The 22,184-nt window shown below is 37.3% G+C and overlaps 1 protein-coding gene across 1 annotated transcript in view; it reads left to right on the top strand.

Moving 5' to 3' along the window:
* Nucleotides 1-21,664, top strand: part of EIF3H (eukaryotic translation initiation factor 3 subunit H) — a 98,101-nt gene extending 76,437 nt beyond the window's left edge. Inside the window, exons 3-8 of the mRNA XM_059392949.1 lie at nt 7,243-7,410; nt 8,945-9,044; nt 10,278-10,427; nt 17,739-17,859; nt 19,842-19,974; nt 21,438-21,664. Coding sequence (XP_059248932.1) covers nt 7,243-7,410; nt 8,945-9,044; nt 10,278-10,427; nt 17,739-17,859; nt 19,842-19,974; nt 21,438-21,535 — 770 coding nt within the window. The 3' untranslated portion in view covers nt 21,536-21,664. The remainder of the gene's footprint in view (nt 1-7,242; nt 7,411-8,944; nt 9,045-10,277; nt 10,428-17,738; nt 17,860-19,841; nt 19,975-21,437) is intronic.
* The last annotated feature ends 520 nt before the right edge of the window (nt 21,665-22,184 follow it).

Below are 22,184 nucleotides of genomic sequence, written 5' to 3'. Positions count from 1 at the left end.
CTAGCCTTTGGTCCTGTCCAGGTAGATTCACTTTGTTTAAACAGATTTCATATGACCTATAGTTAACTTATTAGTTACTGTCTAACTAATACATGTCTTACCTGCATGTGTTTTCATGACCAAGGGCATTAATGTTACATACATTTTAAATCTCATAACCTCAAAAGAAATAGGATCTCTTGGCTATGTTTCATGATTTGGTTGAGAAGATAACAATATGAATTTGTTACAGGATATACATATTATTTTCTGTAAAGAATCCAGTTATTTCATAAAATACTTTTTGAGAAACATTAAAACCTCAAAAAACCTGATTTCCCCTAATTTTCAAACTCTTACTAGTTTTAAAAGATAGAGTCATTGCTCCCCCCCATTTCCTTATCTTCAGCTTGGCATTCAGAAGAAATTTGTCAAAATTCATAAACACTTTAAAGAAGAAATTAAACCACTCAGGACAAATGAACTATTAAAAAATATTTCTGTAAATTAAGGAAGGCAGTATTTTTCTTATTTCTTTTAAAATAAAACAAATTAGTTTTTAGGTAGAGTAGAATATATATCAGCCACTTAATGTGAAAAATGAACTGTTACCAAAATCCTTAAGCATTCACAGGGGTGGCCTTAATAACAGATGTATTAATTGGTAAAAAGAATGAATATATTGTACAGACCGGGTAAAGAAAATATAGAAGTTTTAAGAAATGTGTATTCCATAGTTCTCTCCACCCAAAGTAGACTCTTATTTAAGTCTTTTTTCAAATGCACATTCTGTTTGCTTAAATCTACATCTGCTACTAGCTTTGAACACTGCCTGAAACGTATGTGCAGCTTGGCAGAAAGTCTGATATGAAGAGGAAAGCACAGAATAGTTGTCTTGTTAAATAATGAGGCAAAGCCTTCACAGTTCATAGCCTGTCAGTGTTCACTGGTGTCCCACGGTGCTGCTGGGAAGGAGGCTTATAATTATTTACTTAAAAGTCTTACTCAGGATAGCTCTCGAGCTGAAACAGGAGATTTTGATATATTCCACTTGCCTGTCATATTGGTTGAAATCTTTGATTTGTTTCAGAGTTGTCGGTTTTGTGTGTTTGTTTGCTTTTAAAACCGTTTGCATCTCTTGATTGAACTTAGTAGGTTTCTTTGCTGCAAAGAGCCTCTGCTAGATCTGGTCTCTGTTCCCTTGATGTGTTTGTGCAAGTCATCTGTGATCTAAACCAGTTCTTAGTTACAAAGTAGTATTGGCATAAGTTTCAAATAGTAACATAGCAGTGTTTTAGGAGTTTGATTACATATTTGTGATAACTATGCACTTCAGCATTTACAAATCTTTTAAGGTAGCTTTATCACTTAAACTGTTACTGGTATTGCTAAATTATTGGTTGATTTAGTGGTCTGACATGCACAAGCTGTGTTATGTCAAAACCTAGAAATTGTGTATTTCTGTTGTGTTGTGTGCTGTGCTATATTGGCTCAGAAATAATTTACACTCTACTAGTAAGAAGAGGTGAAATTCTTTAAGTGGGTAGTTGCCTAGGCTTTGGGGTCAGAGTGTCTGAAGTCAGATTGAGTCCTGCCACTTTACAAACTGTGGTAAACAGTTTTTCTAAGTGAACAGTTTTTCTAAGTGGTTTTCAGTAACAGTGATTAGCTCATTGGAGTTATTGTGAGAAATAGTCAGATAACATATGTAGACCACTTCGCAGGAAGTCTGACATAATAAGTGCTCATTAAGTGCTAGCTTCTCTCCTGGTGTTTAGCTCTACCCTTTCTCTCTAGGCTATATATATATGTATATTTTTTATATAATTTTGTCATAATTTATTTTAAAATAATTTGGATTTATTTGATACAGTATTAAGTTATTAAATGAAACCATATGTCTATTAAATTGTCTTTAATTTCTAAAATTTAAATTGGGTTGCTTTGTCTTTTTAAAAGTTCCCGAATACATCTATAAAACACTTTTCCCTCCTTTAATCTGACAGACATTATCTCGGGATTTCGACTGTGCTACAGCTTTAACTTTCTGCCTTCAGCTCATCTCAGCCTAGCCAACTGTGGTAATTCCTTGTTGTTGTTTTTCACTGAGAAATTCTGTTTCAGTAAGGCTCACTTAATAAAATAAAAAAGATGATTTTAAAGATGAGGGTAAGGAATTGAAGAAGAAATAATGCTGGTCAATCATTCTACTGAACTAAAAAGCTTCTAATTTCTTGTCCTTCTCAGCGATCTTCAGGAGAACTCAGTTCTTAAGCCTTTTTTGTTGTTTGCCAGTGTAACTCCAGATACAGTATTTAAATATAAAACAACATATTATTTTCAGTGTTTTCATATTTGGAGATAAAAACAAGGGAAAACCTAACAAATTGTGGTGGATTTTTGAAAGGAATAGTTATTGGGCAGCCTGCCTCAGTTAAGACAGTTTTAGCTCTAGGCAATTTAAAATTGACTGTTTTGCAAAGAGGATATCTGGAAAAAGTGAATATGAATATACCGGTGCCAAACTTTGAACAGTTATTCAGTGTTGTAAAGCAGCCTCCCCTTTGCTTGGGAGAGGCTTAACCAATGAAGACAATTGTCGAGCTTGAAGAGATTTATGAAACTTCAGCTCATTTTTATAATCCTTCCTAATTTTGTAGCACCACCTCAGCTGCATGTTAAGTATTGCTTTTGTGTTAGTAATTGGAGTTGGCTTAATAGTAACTACCAGTTTGTTCCTGATACTGATTTGCTGTGCACTGTTTCTCCTCAGTCAGTAGCATGTTTGCTTTTTAGACTAAGAATGCTTAAAAATTAGAAAGTTATTCCCTGAAATTTTCACTGTACAGTTCTGAGCTGAGCCCCCCTGTTGGATATGACCATGATTTAAAAATAGTCCCCCTCCAAAACAGTTTTCCTCTTGCTATTTATCCTTGGGAACTCCCCCAGGAATATTTGGTTATTAATTCAGAAATGAATATCGTTGGTTGAAATTGCTGCTTTTGGGCTTCTTTTTGTTAAATATGAGAACTTTAGAATAAAAGTAAAGTGTGCCTAACCCTGAATCAACTCTACAAAGATGCCAGGAAATGCTTGCTTCTTACTTCATTGACCTGCATTAACTCAACAGTAGGGAACTGTGGTATTTCATATCAGGGAGCCTTATTTTTTCTTTTCCTTCTCTTTTTTTCCTTTTGTTTCTTTTGCTGTGATTCTCGTGAGTTTTGAGGTGCGAGGCACTCCCTAGACAAGGGTGATGCCTAGGTACATCTTCTGTGACATCCTGTTGAATGAAACTCCAGCCCATTCAAGTGAGTCCAGCTGAGCAGGAGAAGCAAATATGGCTCTACCTCCCACTCACCCAGAACCTAAGGACTACAAGGCATCCTCAATCCTCATAGCTACTTCCAGAAAGCATGAGCTTCCCCACCTCCCCTGTTACATTAATGTTGTAGCTAAATTGGGTCTCTTGTGTGTGCCTGAAGTGCCCACCCCCAGTATAACTCCTGAGAAAAACTGGCATAGCCACAAAAGCAATGGCATTCACCTGGGAGATTAGAATCTGCAGTGGTTTGTTCCTTATTTCCTCGGTAAAATTTACTGGGACATCGTCATTTCTTGATTTTTTCCTTTTGTCTTCCATAGGCCAGAGGGTAAATAAGTAGGCGTGGCTGGTGTGGCAGCTCATATCATTTGATTGGTGGTAGCTGCCAGCATGTGGTTTTGAGACCGTTTTAATAGGGTAGTCTGCGGTGCATTTCTTATCCTTACTTAGATTTGTGAGGACACCTTTGCAGGGTTTGATTTTGTTTTTGTTTTTCTTTTTTTCTTTTAAAAATTTTACTTATTTATTTGGCAGACAGAGATCACAAGTAGGCAGAGAGGCAGGTGGCAGGGGGTGGGGGAAGGGAAGCAGGCTCCCTGCTGAGCAGAGAGCCAGATGAGGGGCTCCATGAACTGAGCCGAAGGCAGAGGCTTACCCCACTGAGCCACCCAGGTGCCCCTGGTTTTGTGTTTTTTGGAAACTTGGGAGGAGGAAGAAAGGAAACACTGTGTGGGTGAAGGGAGATAAAAGTCACACATATTTGTCACCATTAAAAGGGAAGACACAGACCGAAAAGTTTACAGAGAAAGCAATTTATTTGGTAGGCTGTGAGGTTTTATTTTTCTTCCTCAGCATATATATAATAGAAAAACATATCACTTAATTTTTTGTTTTGTTTTGTTGTTGTTGTTGTTGTTGTTACTGAATTAAACTTAACTCTTCAAACTGTGCACTTACTGGAGGCTCATATGAATAGTCCTGGTGAGGACTGGGTCTCAGTGCACCCCAGCTTTACTTTGAAGCTCATCTTTTAACAGGTCACTTGCAATCCTTTTATTTTTTATTTTTTAAAGATAAATTGATTTGTTTTAGAGAGAGCATGAGCGGGAGGGGCAGAGGGAAAGGAAGAGAGACTCTTAAGCAGACACTGTGCTAAGTGGGGAGCCCTATATGGAACTCCACATAGCAGCTGACATGGGGCCTGACGTGATGACATGAGCTCGATCTCAGGACCCTGAGGTCACTACCTGAAGTGAAACCAAACAGTTGGATGGTCAACCGACTGCACTACCCAGGCTCCCTATCACTTGCAATCCTTTAAGATCCTTCCTTTCTGTGTGTGATACCTCCGAGAGGACATTCATTAAGTTGTGTTTTTGAATTTTTTAAAGTTGGGGTGGTAAGTCCAAACCAAAACAGAGAAGATCTGGACATTTCACATAGAATAGGCCCAGACTATAATTTTTGTGTAATAGTGAAATTCCAGTGCCTTACAGATTTTTTAGAAGCAATTTATCTACTTAGCTGTCTTATTCCTGCCCCTTACATTTTAAGTATTTATTTGCCATATTTAGGTCATATGAAAACTCTTATAACCTTAAGAATTAATTTTTATTAAAGGCTTTCAAGCTTATCTCTCTACTTCTCAGTTCTTAAGAAGTAAATACATTGGAGCAGTAGTATTTCCCATAGAGTGACAAGCCTCCTATCCCTTAGCCTCTTTCTAGCTGAGAGGAATACTTCATTTTCATTCTTATCTAAGGGGCTGTAAAGTAGAAAAGATTCTGGGTAAAGAAGGAATTTGTTTGCTACAATAATTTTTCATATAATTATATAAATTATAATTATATAACATAATTATATAATTATAAGAAATAAGTTTGTGACAATAGATTTTATAATAGCATTTTCATAGAGTTTGTTTTACCTCTTGCATCCTGAAAATGCTATTATAAAATCTATTGTGTTCAGGCAGTTTGGGGAGAGACATAGTAAGATTGCAGTCTTTTTCCCAGAGAAATGCATTTTTTAAGTATTAATGCATGCTAGAGTCTCTACTTTAGCCTCTAGAAAAATTATTACTTATAATTAGCATATTTAATCAACGCTGTGGAGTCACAGCATTTTGACTGTGATGTTCTCTCTGGTCTTTCTGGAGATGGGAAGGCTGAGCATCAGAAAAGGATCATTAACTGGACAGCAAGATTCCTCATGGGGAAAATCTTAAGCGCTAGTATGAGAACCTAGATCTCAAGATTCCAAGTCTTCTTTTTTTTTCTACTGTTGCAAATTGAATCTAACTTATGCTTATATTATACCTAAATTGTACATTGGCAGATAGTTTGGAAATACTGATTTAAAAAAAAAAATCATTCTGTAAAATCATGTTTGTACTGTCAGTTGCTTGGTAATCTCTCCCCATCTCCTTCTCCCTATTCCTTTAAAATGAATCGTGCTAGATCGTACTAGCTCCTTTTTCACTTGTGATATTGGAACTTTTTGTAAGTTAAATTTGATTAAATTCCATTAGTCAAATGAGTGATTTTACTAAAAGAGGGAATTTTAAAGCAGAAAGAGGCCATAGCAATGGTTTTAAACTATATTTATGTGGTTGATATGTAGGAATCTGTTAAGCTAGGTGGGAAGGAGGTCTGTTATGTCCTAGAGAGACAAAAATTCAAGATAAAAGGTAATTGATAAAAGATTATCATACTATTTTTCTACTGCTGCTTCTTGAGGCCATCATATTGTATATAAGAAGAAAAATTAAAAAAAAAACAAATTCTTAAGTATCTGAAAAGTTGGCTATCACATTTATTATGATAAATATAACCTTCCTTGGAATAAGCAGATTTATAATATTTTTGCCTAGTAACAAATGTTTTAAAATAAGATTGTGACCATTTGAGTGAGGTTCTTTTGTGCTGAATCTTGTTTGCTTTATAAAACCATAGTGCTATAACCAACCAAGGAAACGACAGGCATATAACTTTACTTTTGCTAAAACCTGATCAAGAGTTTTAAAAAGGAAAGGTTAGATTCCAAGTTAAGCAAATATATTCACTCCACATAGTTGTACATTCATTATAATAGAAATAATTTGGATATTATGTTGACTATGAATTTTCTCCTCTGTTACATATTTGCTACTCATTATTGGGCTGTATTGCTTTTTAAAATCTTTTACTTATCATAGTCTCAGTTTGCACCTATTCTAGTAATATTGCTTTAAGTTAATATACATTGTAGTCATTAACTTGATGAAAGTAAAAGTCTTTCAACCTTTTCATGGTGATTAACCTATAACTCCAATGAAAAATTAATATCTGTTACTTAATAGAAAAGAGCACACAAACAAGAAAAAAGAATTCTTTTTAAAATTTAGCATATGCAGCAGGGGGCACCAGATGAAGGCAAAAATGAATTCTTAAGTTTTAAATCAGCTACAGCTTATATTCTGTTCATATTTAAATAATGTGGTAGTTAATTGTTTTCCTATTCATTTTCTTGGTGATTTTAACTTCTCAGTTCTAAAAACTGTTGACGAAGACATTGATAAGTATTCTCACTTTTTTAATTCAAATGAAATGTCTAAAAGCAACTAGTTTAGCAATTATATAAATTTTTTCTTAAACACTTACTATTACATTTAATAAATAATTTCTTATTTAGAACAGGGATTATTACTGTGTTTTTAGTAACTTTTCTACAGTATGTTATTTCATTAATGAATAAAGGAAAGTTTCAGTGATTTGAAATGAGTTGAAAGCTTAAATTCGTTTTCAGTACATGTGAACTGAATGAATTTTAAATTTGGAAACCTCTTCCCTTTAGCTAATAAATAGTTGTGTAAAAAGTTGTTTCCCAAAAGGCTCGCTTTTACTATTTGTGGCATCATTAAATAGTTTTTCTTTTACCCCCTCCTCCCTGTCATCTAGTTCAATATCAGATGGAAATGATGCGCAGCCTCCGCCATGTCAACATCGACCACCTCCACGTGGGCTGGTACCAGTCCACGTACTATGGCTCGTTCGTCACCCGAGCCCTCCTGGATTCTCAGTTCAGTTACCAGCATGCCATTGAAGAATCTGTCGTTCTCATTTACGGTTAGTAGGAGTTTCCTTTATTATTCTTTTCTTCCTTTAATGTTATTACTACTATTTTTGCTTTCTGTCTTTTTGCCTCTACGAGCGGCCTGGCAGGCCTTTCCAAGTAAATACCAACCCTGTTTCTGCAGCAGCCTCCGCAGCAGCTACGTCTAGACAGGGTTTCCTTCTTTCTGTTTATTTTTCTTGCTATCAGAGCCCTGATGTGTACATTTTGGAATGCTGGAGTAGCTGCTTCATTTTTATTCCTCCATCTCCCCTCCCTCATTTGAAGGGGCTGGTGGAACTAGACCAGATGTCTAACAAACCCCAATTGCTAGAGTGTCTGGCTCTGTACGTGACTGACCAATCATAACACAGTGTGCCAAGTTTTTTTTTGTACCTCTGACAGCAGCGTACAAAACCTGGACTGTTTCTTAGCACAAAGATTTTTTTCTTTTCGGCCTGTTTAATGGTGTTTCCTCAAGCTCTCCAGACCAGATGTTCTGTGCTGTATCAGAACTGTAGGCAATTTAACAGCTTTATAGCCTTCCCCCTCCCCAAACACTCACAGTTTGCCATATCTGGCAGACTCGCATATAGTTTCCAGCTGAGAAGTAAATGTAACGTCCTGAGTATCTGTCAGAAAAAATACTAATGAATACGATCAATCTTATGAGCTGCCCCAAAATTGTTTCAGTATGTTAACAATTGGATTACAGTAAAGAACAAGTTGTTAAAGTGTACTTATATTGGCTGGAAACATTGCATCATCAGATCTTGATGAATTTTCCACTTGTTTCAATCTATTTTGGTTTTCATTTTATCACCTATTGCTAAAAGTTTCACCGTGTTAAGTTTCAGACAACATGAATGTTAACACAGGTTTTAGGCGAGTATTGGCACGCCGGAGCCGTTATCATGCCGCGAGTGCTGAGCTCCCTTACTCATGGAGTGTGTAAGCAGCTAGTTTTGACAAAATGAATTTCTCTGAAACGAAAAAGACACTTTTGTGATAGCTCTTTTTAGTCATTTCGTTTGTAGAAGCCGTTTTAACTAAAAAGTTTGGACAGTGATTACTAGGATGGGTAAATTTTGTTTGCAGGGCTATTTATTTAAATTAGCTGACTGAACTACGCAAATGCATGCAGTGTATTTTCACATTTAATATTCATTAGTATTTTTTTTCTAATTATACAAGATGAATATAAGGTGTTTAGAACATATGAGATATTTAATTTTTATCAAGATTTCTGGTTCAGGCTGACAAATAGATTTGAAAATAACTGCATTTTGAATCTTCTTTTTTTATGTTAGGGAGGAAGTTATTCTATCAATTTCGAGTAGGGTGATAGGGTTCCTACATTTTCACTTAGTTAACTATATGCTATACTGGTTTTAATCTGCTTCAAATTGAGTTCTGATCTTTTATTTTGATCTTCATTTTGTAACGATTGTATGGTAAGTGTCAGTATGCCTAGAACCAGTCTCATTCAAGCAAAGTATGGGCAGTAACCAAATTGTTAGTAAATTCTTTCTCTTTTCTTTATTTGAGATCCCATAAAAACTGCTCAAGGGTCTCTCTCGCTGAAAGCATACAGACTGACTCCTAAACTGATGGAAGTTTGTAAAGAGAAAGATTTTTCTCCTGAAGCGTAAGTGTTTGGGGGCCTATGAGGCGTATGGTAATGCATTGACTGTTTTCCTTTTAAGATTTTAGTTTGCCACATTTATTGAATCCTTGGTGCTGGTGGTGTAGTAATGCTTTTGCCATGTGGACGGTAGAAGTCTTTCGCATGGCTGAGTGCCACTTGATTTCTCCCTTTCCATGTTTAAACTGTTCTTTATGGAATGTCTCATCTGTTGTTCTCACTAGGGTTGAATTCAGTTGGAGTGGGAATTAATTAGCTGCTGAATTTGAGGGGGAAAAAATAATGATCAGATAGAGGGAGGTGGGATGAGTGACCGGCGGCTGTCAGACTGTAAGAGCTCTGTGTCAGGATGATTGTGAGCTGTATGTCTGTCTTTCTGAGCGCCTGTTTCATGGGGGTGGGGATGGGAAGGAGGTAAACCTTTTAAGGTATCAGTAAGGAATGTGGCATTTTGGAAATTTTATGGGTGATAGGTATGCAGAGAATTAATTGGTAAAGCTGTTTTATGATCTTACATGATGGCATTGGAATATTTACATTAAATTTTTAAAAGTTCAGAATTCTTTCATTTTCTGTTAATTATGGGAATTTTGATTTCTTATTAAATTAAAGTTATTGGCTTTGGTGTTGGTAGGGCAGACAGTTTTTTGCTAGTTTCCCAATAGCTTCTAAAGAAATTAAGGTGCAAAAGATTTTAAATGCTAACTCATGAACAATTCCTGGGTATGATAGTTACAACTAAATTAACGAGAAATTGCATTCTTGCTGTCTTCCGAACCATTGTATATAGGATATCCTGTGAGTGTTCTGCTAGTTGTTAATTTCTTTCATTTGGTAGACTTTTAAAATGAATTTTCCAAGAATCGAAGTACATCTCTGTTATAGCTCTTTACTTTAAATGTTTTAGAAATAGATTATATAGCATAACTTCCCACGACATTTACATTTTAGTATCAGGGAAATATTGAAGATACCTGATTAGAAAGGAAGAATAGTTTCTTCTGCCAAGAATCTTGTTTTCTGGGCTTTATAGCTCAAACTTGGATTGTTTTCAGTATTATTCAAATCATTTGACTTATGCTTGACTCTGTAAAACTAGTTTCTTTCTCTTTTTTAAAGAGTGCTACTGAAACAAAGATCCTGGAGAGGGCCTGTAATTAGGGAAAATGTATGAAATAGTCCTTTTAACACTTATTTCTGACCACCAGACTAAAGTATTTTTAACATGCTTCACAGATTGAAAAAGGGAAATATCACCTTTGAGCACATGTTTGAAGAAGTGCCGATTGTAATTAAAAATTCACATCTGATCAACGTCCTAATGTGGGAGCTTGAGAAGAAGTCAGCTGTCGCAGATAAACATGAATTGCTCAGTCTTGCTAGCAGGTAAGTGGCCCTAATGTAAAGTACTTTTTAAATCACTTTCTGCAAAAGATTCTTTCACTTAGAATTTAACCCATAGATCAAGAAAAGAATTACCCAAGTACATTTTTAGGTTTTTTAGACATACATAATGACATGTAGTATTTGTCCAGCCCTGCTAAAATCCCAGGAAAAAGACCAGACTGACAAAGTGGAACAGTATTTGAATACTAATAATTCCTGTTATAAGAACCCTCTGATGTCTTTGCTGTATTATTTTTTGCTTTGATAGGGCAAATGCCCATGGAGGAGGGTTTTTTCATGGGGGGCTTAGCTTTATTTATTGTATACTGTCCCTGGAAGCTTTATAGTATCATGTCCGGATATTTAGTAATGCTCAGGAAAAATACGAAAATGCTTCTTTGTTTTACTGGTGGCATTTGCCTTGTTCAGGTGCAGATTCTATTAGTAGTGAATTTCCAGCGTGGATTTTTAACTGAAATCAGAATTTTCTGAACCTGACACTGGCTTTTGCTATCTTAGACAGGGCTGACATAACTTAGTCCATTGTGACTGCTTTAGCTATCTTGTTGCTGGGTATTATTTACTGTATTGGTAAAGTGACTGAGGTGTTCCAAACAGATCATTTCCTTTATGGAATTAATGTTTCCTTTCCTAGCATTTATTTCTCTTAATAAAAATGTAGGCAGAATCGTCTGTATAGCTCTTCTTAAGTGCCCTTTAAGCTTGATCTTAGTGATTGCTTTGTAGTGGGAGAGTGCTAGCAGCAGACCTGTAGAATGAAGTAGGTAGTCAGTCTATATGCATTTTTTGGATGACTGAAAAAAACAAGGTATATTTTCTTACGCAACCAGTTTGGAATAGAGGCTCAGTTGTTTATCAGATTTCTTTAAATGCAGAGAGAAGCTTGCACAAAAGAACATACAGACTTTGTACTTCTTTGTTATAAGACAAGTAGGGTAAACCCAGGAAGACCAGAGAGCCTAGTATTGTTCTCCCTGCTCTGGGATGGGTAGGACCGTGCTTGAAGTGCCCCTTTGTATTGCATGACTCCATCATAGGGCCGCTGGAAAGTCTGTGCAGAGGAAGGAGACGGAAGCTGCATGGTAAGCAGAGTGCTAAGTGATACAGCCAGCTTGCGAGGCTAATTTGGCACTGAAGAGTGTACTGTTGACTGCAAACATATATTCATAATAGTCCTTTAATTTGTCTCTTAGAAGGTCATACTTTTCTTTATTGCTTGTACAAACACTCAGCACACCTGTATTTAAAGCATTGCACTAAGAACATTCTTTAGCACGCAAGGTTACAATTTGATATATTAAGTATATATAGTTATACAATAATTTTAAATTTACTACCTGAAAGCATTTGCTTATATAATTTATGCCTTCAGCTTTTCCCAGGCTTATTGAGCATACAAAACAAGTGTAGCCCTTTTGTGCTTTCAGTTACCAGTGAGCTGGTCTGTAGTGTCTGTTTGTCCAAAACATCATTTATAATAACCACGAAGATGTTCCCAGTTTGCGATAGCAATTAAGATTTAGACAAATATTTTATTACGGTTTTTATATTCTTCTGTACTTTCTGTGAAACAGAAAGAGGGGCCCTTTCTTTTTCATGTGAAATTTAAAAGGTAAATTTGTGTTCCTGCTGGAAGGAAAAAAATGCAGCAGCCCCTGAAGCAGTACGCATACTGAAGGGCTGTTACATTCATCCAGACTGATAGCCCTCGTCTAAAAGATGGAAATATCACCTTTGTACATCTCAAATTTTAATTAATTTTTAAGATTTATTTATTTGTTAGCGAGCGAGCAAGCATGCAAGCGGGGGAGGGGGCTAAGGAAGCAGGGGAGGGAGAGAACCTCAGGCAGACTCCCCACTGAGGGTGGAGCCCGACGCAGGGCTCCATCTCACTGATGGTGGGATCATGACTCAAGCCGGAGGCAGACGCTTAACCCACTGAGCCACCCAGGCGCACTTCAGATTTTAAATTCTTACATCAATAGCATGATGGTAGTCAGGCCTGGCGCCATAAAATTTTTTCTAAGCAGCCACATCAGAAACCATGCCCAAGAAGCTCCTCAAGTTTTGCTTGGTTTTACTTCTTATAACCCGTATGTGGATACCACTTTTTTGGTTTACCTGATATATTTGTTCTAGGCTGTGAATAAAACATACTACATTTCCTTTCATTTAAAAAAATTTTTAATTTTTAGTTTTAATTTTATTGAATGGAAGTTCTAAGCGATGGCTGTTTCATAACAGCTTTATCAATTTTTTAAAGTGTTTTATCCAAGCCTTCAGCTTTTCACACATGAAGAAACAATTCCTTTTTATTTCCTCTTTAAACAAGTAAACTGAGGGTGGGCATTCTACATTAAGGATAAATTGATACTGCAGCCAGAGCAGACTTCTCACTGCATGTCTTGATTCACATCTGTATTAGTGAGCTGCTTTTCAGTTCTTTGTTTCCTTGACAATAAAAGAAAAGGCTGTGTTATTGAGACTCCTAATAGTAACTCCCTAGTTCAGAATTCTGACTGAATTGGCACTGAAAAGATCCCCATAGAGTTGGTCCATTTATGAATCTTATCTCTGAAATAGGTATTATTTTAATTCCTTTTGCCCTTCAAGATCTGTTGTACAAATTTTTGAGTATTCCTTATTGGGTATATTTTTGAAGAACTTTGTAGTAATAAAAATGTTACAAAATGTTTAAAGGCCACCTATCTTGTGCTTGTGTTCTTTCACTAATTACATATATTTAATAATATATAACGATAGTACTATATATTAAGGACATTTTGGGTATAGATCGACAGGGTCTATTCTAGTAGGCCTTTCTCATTGCTGTCATCAGTGTAGTCAGTCTCTAGGAGTTAAGGTGTGGGACCAAATAATAGATCGATCTCTCTTTGTGTATGGAGTAACTAACTTTCCTTTGTGATTTTTCTCCAGTGTCACTACCTTTCCCTCTCCCCAACCCAATCGCGCATTTATAGGGTTTGTGGTGTTCTTTCTCTTCTCTGAATTCCTTCTGCACTTAAGCATATAAATGACTTATTTAACAAGTAATTGCTTAGTAATGATAGCATTTCTTGCTTGCTCTCTGGGCCTCAGTTCTTCCATTGGTAGAAATGAAAGGGTTGGTGTCCCTCCTTAAGACTGTCCCTTTCCTGTCCATCATGCCATCTTAGGATACAGCTGGCTTCTTCTACACTCTCTTTCCTAAGATACCTTCATTTGCTCTCCATACTGGTTCTTTTCTTTCAGGTTTTTGGACTTGTTTTTCCCGTTAAAAAAAAAAAATGAAAATGTTCAACTCCTCAGAAAGGTTGAAAGAGAACAATCTGATGAACACACATAAACCTCTTGCCTAGATTCACCAGTGGTCTGTCTTGCCACGTTTGTACCTGCTCTCTAACTTTGCACATAAGTGCGTAACTTTTTTTTTTTTCCCTGAAGCATTTGAAAGTAAATTCCTGACATGACTTTTAACCCCTAAATATTTGAACACCCATCTCTCAAGAATGAGGATGTTTAAATGTAAGTCTCCCTCATCTTAAAAAACAAAGTTACCAAAAAAGGCACTTTTTGACCTCGTGCCATTATTATCCATTTCCTCTCACCTTTTTCGTTCATATTCACTTTTTTTTTTTTTTTTTTTTTTCTTTTTTTTTTTTTTTTTAAGGTTCATTTATTTATTTGAGAGAGAGAGAGAGAGTGCATGCGAGTGAGTGTGGCATGGGGTTATGGAGCAGAGGAAGAAGGAGAGAGAGTCTTAAGCAGACTTTACTGAGGGCAGAGCGTGATGCAGGACCCAGTCAGTCTCACAACCCCGAGATCCATGACCTGAGCAGAAATCAAGTGTTGGGTGGCTAACCGACTGAGCCTTGCAGGCGCCCTGCATTTATCTGTTTTTATAGTCAGGCTTCCTAGTGTTTCATCTACTCTGTGTTGTTAGAGAGCTCTCACTGAAGTCACAAAGGATGACTTTATCACTGTGTTACTGGGTATTGTAGACACTTAAACATTTGTTATGTTGATGACTCTTTTTCTGAAATATCTTGTTTTGGAGTCTGTGCAACTGCAACTCTGTTAGGTTCCTCTTTGCTCTTTGCTCATCCCTGAAGATCAGTGTTCCTCAGTGTCTGTCTTCTCATGTGTACATTTCTGGGGTGATTTCATTTTATTTCTGTGTCTTTTGGTACCTTAGGGCAAGGGCTTCATTATTTATATTCCTGATTACTTTCACAGTCTCCTTACTTCCTGCTTTTAACCTTTTCCTCTTTCGTTATAGTGATCTTGCTAAATGCAAATTGTATGATCATATTACTCCTTTGCTTAACTTTTTGGCCGGTTCCCCGTTGGCCTTAGAATAGAATCCAAACTTCTAGACCTGGCTTCCAGGATTCTCTGTGCTATGACTGTTGTCTGCCTCTTAGTTTCACTGCTTTCTTTTTTCCCAGTCCTGCCCTTCTGTGCAATTCTTCAAAGGCATTATGCTTTTCATGCCAAAGTGTCCAAACACACTGCCTTCACCCAGTGTCTGGCAATGTCCCTCCTACCTTCCCTGTCTCTAGCTTCTCTTCAGAAACTCTAAATTCAGCAGTCATATAATCTGGAAACTCATCTGGCTCTGCCACATTATATTTCATGCTTCCATTCTGTTAGAGCAGTGACACCATTGTGTGGTGTTGATCTGTGTGCATTCCTGTCTTCTCACTAGGACGGGTGGAGTGCAGCAATGTCTCCCATAGTTTAATCCTTAGTGTCAGATGCAGTGACTAGCAAAGTACGTATGTACTCAATAGAGTGTATTGAAAGAGTGCATTTAGACCACAGAGTATTGTTAAATGTTAATGTAGAAGGTGTTTAGAACACAGTGTCACTATATAATCAGTGGATCTGGACATTTGACTAGCTGCTTGGTAGAAAGAATCATTTTATTTGCTTACCTTTACCATAGGCCCAGACACTTAATTAAAGGTGAGTTAAAATCAAGCTGTTAAGAAATTAGGAGGGAAAAAAAAAAAAGAAATTAGAAGAAAACGGAAACAATACTTAATCTTGTTTCCAAAGAAAAAGAAATATTTTGAAGTTAAAAAATGATTCACAAAATTAAAATGGAATAAAAAAAATATGAAAACTGAATTTGAAAAAAAAACAACACTTTTTAAAAAAAGTGAAACATTTGAAGAAAAGATTAAAATTAGGCCAAATCACTGGGCCAAGGTTATAAAGATAGTGCCAGACCTGAGGTTGGGGGGTACATTTATTTACACACATACCCCATTTCTGTATCTTCTGCTATTTAAGAAAGAGCCAAAACTTGCTAATTTTCTCCAGGTTACAGATACTGTCCATTTAGGATCATACTTAACTGGATTTACTTTCATTATTCCCAGCGTTCCCAGTCTGTTCCTTCCTCAGCCTGTCCCTTCTCTGTAAATGCCAGAACCAACTTCTGGCATGCTGGCATGCTCAAGCCAGGAAAGTGGGAGTCAGCCTTGATTTCTGTCTCCTTTCTGCCCGTTTTTCTCGTGCTTTCCCATGCTGACTGCCACCGTCCTCGTCCAAGCCACCGCTGTTCTCTCTGTAGTACCACAGCAGATTCCGTGTGCTTGGGAATGTGTGTGTGTCTGTAGTTTTTAAAGTAGAGCTAAAATTTACATAATATAAAGTCTACCATCTTAACCATTATTTCACATTCCCACTACAGTGTCTGGGTGTTCAGTTTCTCCACATCCTTGCCAGCACTCACAGTAGACTCTTAACTAATCCCCTGGTTTCTGTTCTCCAGTCTGTTCTGTGCGTAGCAGCCAGAGTGGTCATTTTTTAAAAATTTAAGACAAAATATATCACAAACACATACAACTCAAAGACACCATTTATGTTGGAGTTGAGGGATCTCATTCACACTGTTATTGGGGCATTTTGTGGTGTAGCTAATGGTTTGCCATCTGTGTTTGTCTGACTTCTGTGACCTATCACTGTGCTCCAGCCATACCGGACGTTTTCTTTTTATCTTACCCATCTCAGCCATTCAGCGCTGATGCTGATGCTGTCTTCTGCCTAGAATACTTTTTTGCTTGGCTGATTCCTTCTAATTATTTGCATTCAGCCTGTCCTCTCCATAAGGGAAAGAGATAGGGCAGCTGTACTACCTAAAGTGTTTCTACCTTTTTTCTCCTCCCCACTCCCAATCTTTTTTTTTTTTTTTTTAAGATTTTATTTACTTATTTATTCAACACAGAGAGAGAGATCACAAGTAGGCAGAGAGGCAAGCAGAGAGAGAGGGAGAAGCAGGCTCCCTGCTGAACAGAGAGCCCGATGCGGGACTCGATCCCAGGACCCTGAGATCATGACCTGAGCCGAAGGCAGGGACTTAACCCACTGAGCCACCCAGGTGCCCCACTCCTGATCATTTGTAAGCTCAGTGAAGATAGAGGCTATGAATGTCTCATTCATTATTGTTTCTCTGTTTGCTAATCACTAAAGTCAGAACATAAGAGGTGCTTAATACTTACTTGAAATGAATGAGTGAATACTGTTTGTTTACTAGTTCTTTTTAGAGTACATATTTGTAGTAGCAGGTTTGACCATGGTAGGAGATAGTTGCAGGCAGAAATCAATGAATATGGTGGTCATTGCACTACCTGTGAACATCCCTTTATAAAATGATTTTGGTAAATGAGTTGCAAGAGAAATTTCTGGAGAGGAAAAGAAGTGTGAATGACTGTACTGTAGATTCTAGGAAGGGCAAGAGGAAAGGAGATTTTTTTATTTTCTCTTTTTCTTCATTTGACTTTGCAGAAAAAATGCTATTATTGTTCTTTTAGAAACTGCTGGATAGAGGAATCAGGTACCAGAAGTCTTAGTGTCTTTGCATGGTTCCTCCTTTCCGAAGCTCCTGATTTAAATACTCTGAGCACAGCTGGGGAGGGGATGGTGCTAAGGACAAGGGTGCAAGAGTACCGAGCTGGGGTGAAACTTTGTTGTTGAGAAAATACACATTACAGAGAACCTGCTAGATATGTTTAACAGCTTCTACTCCGATATATGTGTGCTCTGATAATAAGAAGCTCAGCTCTTTTGGATACTCTGGTGGCTACAGGTGTGGGTTCAGAATGAAAAGTTTGATAACAAGCTGACTCACATTCTTTCCTGTCCCCTTGCATTTATGTGGATCGTGTGCTCCCATTCTTGTAGCCAATGGCAAATCAGTTTAATATCTCAGAAGAGTTTAGAGCAGTGGCAGATCTATAGCTTTAAAGTATGACATGTCAGTATATTTACTTTACATTTCAGCAACCATTTGGGGAAGAATCTACAGTTGCTGATGGACAGAGTGGATGAAATGAGCCAAGATATAGTTAAATATAACACATACATGAGGAACACGAGTAAACAGCAGCAGCAGAAACATCAGGTTTGTGTTACCAGAAAATTTGTCAGAGAATTCATTTCTAAGTATGGTGCTTCTAGAGTTTTCTTCAAAATGATCAAAGTCCTATTTGATAAAGTATTGACTGTTAACTAGTAACTCTATCGTATTTATTACCACATATTCTTTCTAAGTTGTACTTAAAAATACCTTTTTTAAAGAGAGCCAGTATATTAAGCTCAGATTGCGATGGCAGTGTTATGCAAATAAGAGATACATTTATTGAGAAAATCAGGGGCAAAAGAGATTCTGGAGTGTCACAGCTCATTTCTTTACTAACTATAATTGGTTTGGTAGTGGCTCATTGCAGCGTAGTTAGCAATCTTCAGTTCATTTGAAAAACTGAGCAATTGTGATTAAGAGCAAGCAATTTTGATAGGAAATAATAGACCAACTGCTGTGAAATAGATAGTATAATACAGATAAAAACCCTAGAACTACCTGAATATTCTCATAGGCACATATATACGGCTGTGGCCATTTAACCTTTTCTTTATTCATGTTTCTTGAAGGCCACATGATTTTCACAGTTCCTGGAATATTGTTTTTGGACTGCATTGCTCTAAAGTGTTCTTCCAGCATTTGATTCATAGATAGGTTGATTCCAGAATGTTTACCTGTGAAAGCATTTGTATATGACTACTGTGTGTTCATGAAAATGTACTTTAAAGTAGGTGGTGTTAACTCTACAGTTCTCAGTGTAACTACAATTTAAGCGGCTCTGAGACTATTCTATCTAAACTTTTTTTAAAATATCAATGTTCATCATTTAGAATACTTCGTTGTTACCATACTTAGGATTTAAAAAACACATATAGATCTATAAAGTATATACTTTTTAACTGAAAAGAGCATGGGTGGTGAAGATGGCAATAATGAAAGACTTACAAAGGGTGGTGGGGAAAAGGACAGAAGGACCTTGCTTGATTCCATTTTCCTGCTGGTTCTTCCCATAGGGAAAGGGTGCAGCCTGGAGTAGCAAATTGAAAATCTGTCACCTGTGAGACATTTGTTTCTGGAAACTAGTGTTACATGTCTCAAAATTTTGCATTTGATGTTTATATGTACCAACACCATTTATAACCCTTTTTAGATATGTCCAGCTTCTACCCTCAAACCCTATAATGCGTATAGAGATCTTTGCAAAAAGCAAGGTAATCTCCTTCTTTTGGAACCCAAGGACTTAAATTTTTTACAGCCTACTTTGGCGTCTCATTACCTGATTTTTTAAGGCTCTGTGTGTGGTATTTTCCCTCTGCCGTTGTAAGCGACCCATAAGTGTTACCTCTTGATTGTAATTTGCTCAGTAAGTTTGTAGTTGATCCATACCTATGGATGTATCCCCACCTTCTCTTCTGAGAATCCTAGGAAGCCACAGTTTGACAGTTTTTGAAGCATTATCTAAGCTAATATTCATTCTTAGCTATAGAGCTAATAGCACTGCTGATTAGAAGTATTTGCTACTATAATAATGATAGTGATGATGATGTTGATGATGTTACAGTATCAACGTGATCAGCATTATTGTCATTTTGGTCAGTAGGGATAAAGTTGAAAAAATTCACCGGTGTGGTGGTTAATTACTTCCTTACTGCAGTGCAGGTGAGTCATACTTGTAATGTTGTCATCTACCCTGTTGTCATAAATGGTAAAATCATCCCTTTCACTCACTAATCAGGAGCTTCTTTGCCCTTTAAGCCCTCAGTTTCCCACATAACCAGTTTGCTTTTTCCGTATCTTAGAGCTCAGAGTGACACTGAGTTTCCAACAAAGAAATGGTTTTTGTTGCCATATTTATTAACTTCTTAGAAGGAGGAGTTACGTGGATTACCATTTATAAAATCGTTGGAATAAAATGGTTGGAATTCAGGGCAGTGGGGTTTTGCTGATTGCGTAATTGATGGAGGTCTTGTTTTTTCTCTTCAGGTAGGGAAAAATAACCAAATCATTTCTTCTCTGAATCTTAGTATCAGCAGCGTCGCCAGCAGGAGAACATGCAGCGCCAGAGTCGAGGGGAGCCCCCGCTGCCTGAGGAGGATCTGTCCAAACTTTTCAAACCCCCTCAGCCTCCTGCCAGGATGGATTCTCTGCTCATTGCAGGTATCGTTGGCCAGTGCGAGTGTGGCTAGTTTCCTCTGTTCCGTAGGAAGCAGAAGACAAGGAGAGATTTATAAACAGAAAAATACATCATAAAAGCTAGTGTATTTAAAATGGTTGAATGATGAATTTGAATCTAGCACCTGTAATTTTGAAATTTAAGAATTTGTCAGTCTTTGTTATTTCTAAGGTCCTTTCAGTGCTTCTTCACTCTGTGTTTATCTAAACATTTTTGAGATGGCATCATAAACTTTCTAAAGTGGGAAGGTTTTATTCGAGTCATCTTTCAGAGAAGCCCGGGAGAAATGTTTACGTTCCATAATGCAGAAGATCATTCAGCTCAAGCTGCGTACTTTTCGTGTTCCAGCCCAGCACTGAGCCCACGTCTGTATGTGGGTGTTGGAATTGAACTGGGTTTTCTGACTGGAGGAAAAGGATTTCCTTTACTTTGACTTCTATTATAGCAATAGGGATGCAGTTCTGGATATACTTTGTCTGGGAGTATCTGCCATTTAACACTGCCTTTCAGTGGTGGAGTCTTGTTTCCTATGCTAGGACTTGATTTTGCTCTTATTTAGCTGTGATAACCTTATTTCTTTATAAATGTTAAATACTGTTTGATTAAATCAGCTGGTTGCCTGTGAGAGATTTTTTAGAATGAAAATCCCACTCAAACAAAAGGTAATATTCCATCATTTCTCAATTCTATTTACACATTTTCAGTGTGTGTGTGTGTGTGTGTGTGTGTGTGTTGTGTATGGGCGGGGAGAGGGGTCAGATTCCAAATTCTTAACACAAATTCTAGAACATAACAATTACATTTGGGTAACCGAGACATATTCCTTACTTAAGGTCCAATTCAAGCAGAATTGTATTATATATACAAAATACCTTGCATAAATGTTGCATCAGGTTAGATCATTAGTTTTAAGACTTAAAAAGCAGTGATGGATGCCATTCTTCATGGGGACTCTCTGCCTCTGCTCTGTCTCGGGTCAGAAAAGGAACCGGAACCTTTAATATCTCCAGAGCACAGCCTGAAAACTACTGGGCGGTGCACATCAGGGTCAAGTGGGTCATTTTGTTTGCAGTTCTTTGATTTGGTTATCTCCTTTGTACCTGGCTGAAGAGAGCCAGCACTGCTTCTCACTTAGTACGGCGTGTGTCTGAGCTCCACGGCCCGTACCTTTTGATTGATAGCTAATACGTAATTAACTGCTATTGTTTTTCTTCTGTCTCCATGTATCCAAGAGCGGAAGATAGCTTATTTTCCAAAGAATTTGCATTCTTTATTATAAGGGTATGGATAACAGAATTGACTCCTATAAACTCTTGATTCAAAACAAAAGAAAATAAAATTCTGGTGAATGTGTATTATGCGGATTTTCTTGCTTGCCTAATGTTCTAGGTCATTTTATAATTTGTGGAACATTGTGACTCTCTTTCTCACTTTCCCAAATGCACAGGCCAGATTAACACTTACTGCCAGAACATCAAGGAGTTCACTGCCCAAAACTTAGGCAAACTCTTCATGGCCCAGGCTCTTCAGGAATACAACAACTGAGAAAAGGAAGTTTCCAGAAAGGAGTTAACATGGACTTTTGAGATCACAGTGGGGCAATTCTTGGAAGAAACACTTGCCAATTGGAAAGTCTTTCTAGCTAATAATGAAATAAAAATAAAACAACCTTGACTGCTTGCTCATTTGATTTTATACATATTGTGTCTAGCTTTTTATTTTTGTTTTGCTTATACTGTTTACCTACAAAAGATTAAACAGATTTGACCAGAAGCTACATCAACATCAGACCTGCAGGCTCCATCACCTTTGCTGCTCCCTGTGAGGCGCCGCATTTTTCAGCATACAGTCCTGCTTGTCCTAACCCTGGATCGAATGGCCCTGGCACCTACAGGGAATTCTTTACTTCATTGCTCCCAGATTAGTGCCCGCGGAAGCCCAAGTTTCATGCACTTGCCCAGGCAGCCCTCATCCCAGGCCTGGAATCATGTAACATGCTCCTTGTCTGCCTTTTCGTTTCCACAGGTGATGGTCAGCCAGTCCCCAAGCTCATAGGTCATTAATCAGCCACTAGAATTTAAAAAAATTTTTTTTTCATCAAAAAGGCCATATTTTATTTGAAAATGAAATTGTGTGTGTGTGTGTGTGTGTGTCTTTTAATTTAGAACTTCTAGTTTATCTTTTCCATACACTG

This window comes from Mustela nigripes, chromosome 3 (genome assembly GCF_022355385.1).
Source record: "Mustela nigripes isolate SB6536 chromosome 3, MUSNIG.SB6536, whole genome shotgun sequence".
In the NCBI taxonomy this organism is placed as follows: Eukaryota; Metazoa; Chordata; class Mammalia; order Carnivora; family Mustelidae; genus Mustela; species Mustela nigripes.
Note: the sequence above shows the minus strand (reverse complement) of the source record. Positions and strands in the feature narration are given on the sequence as shown.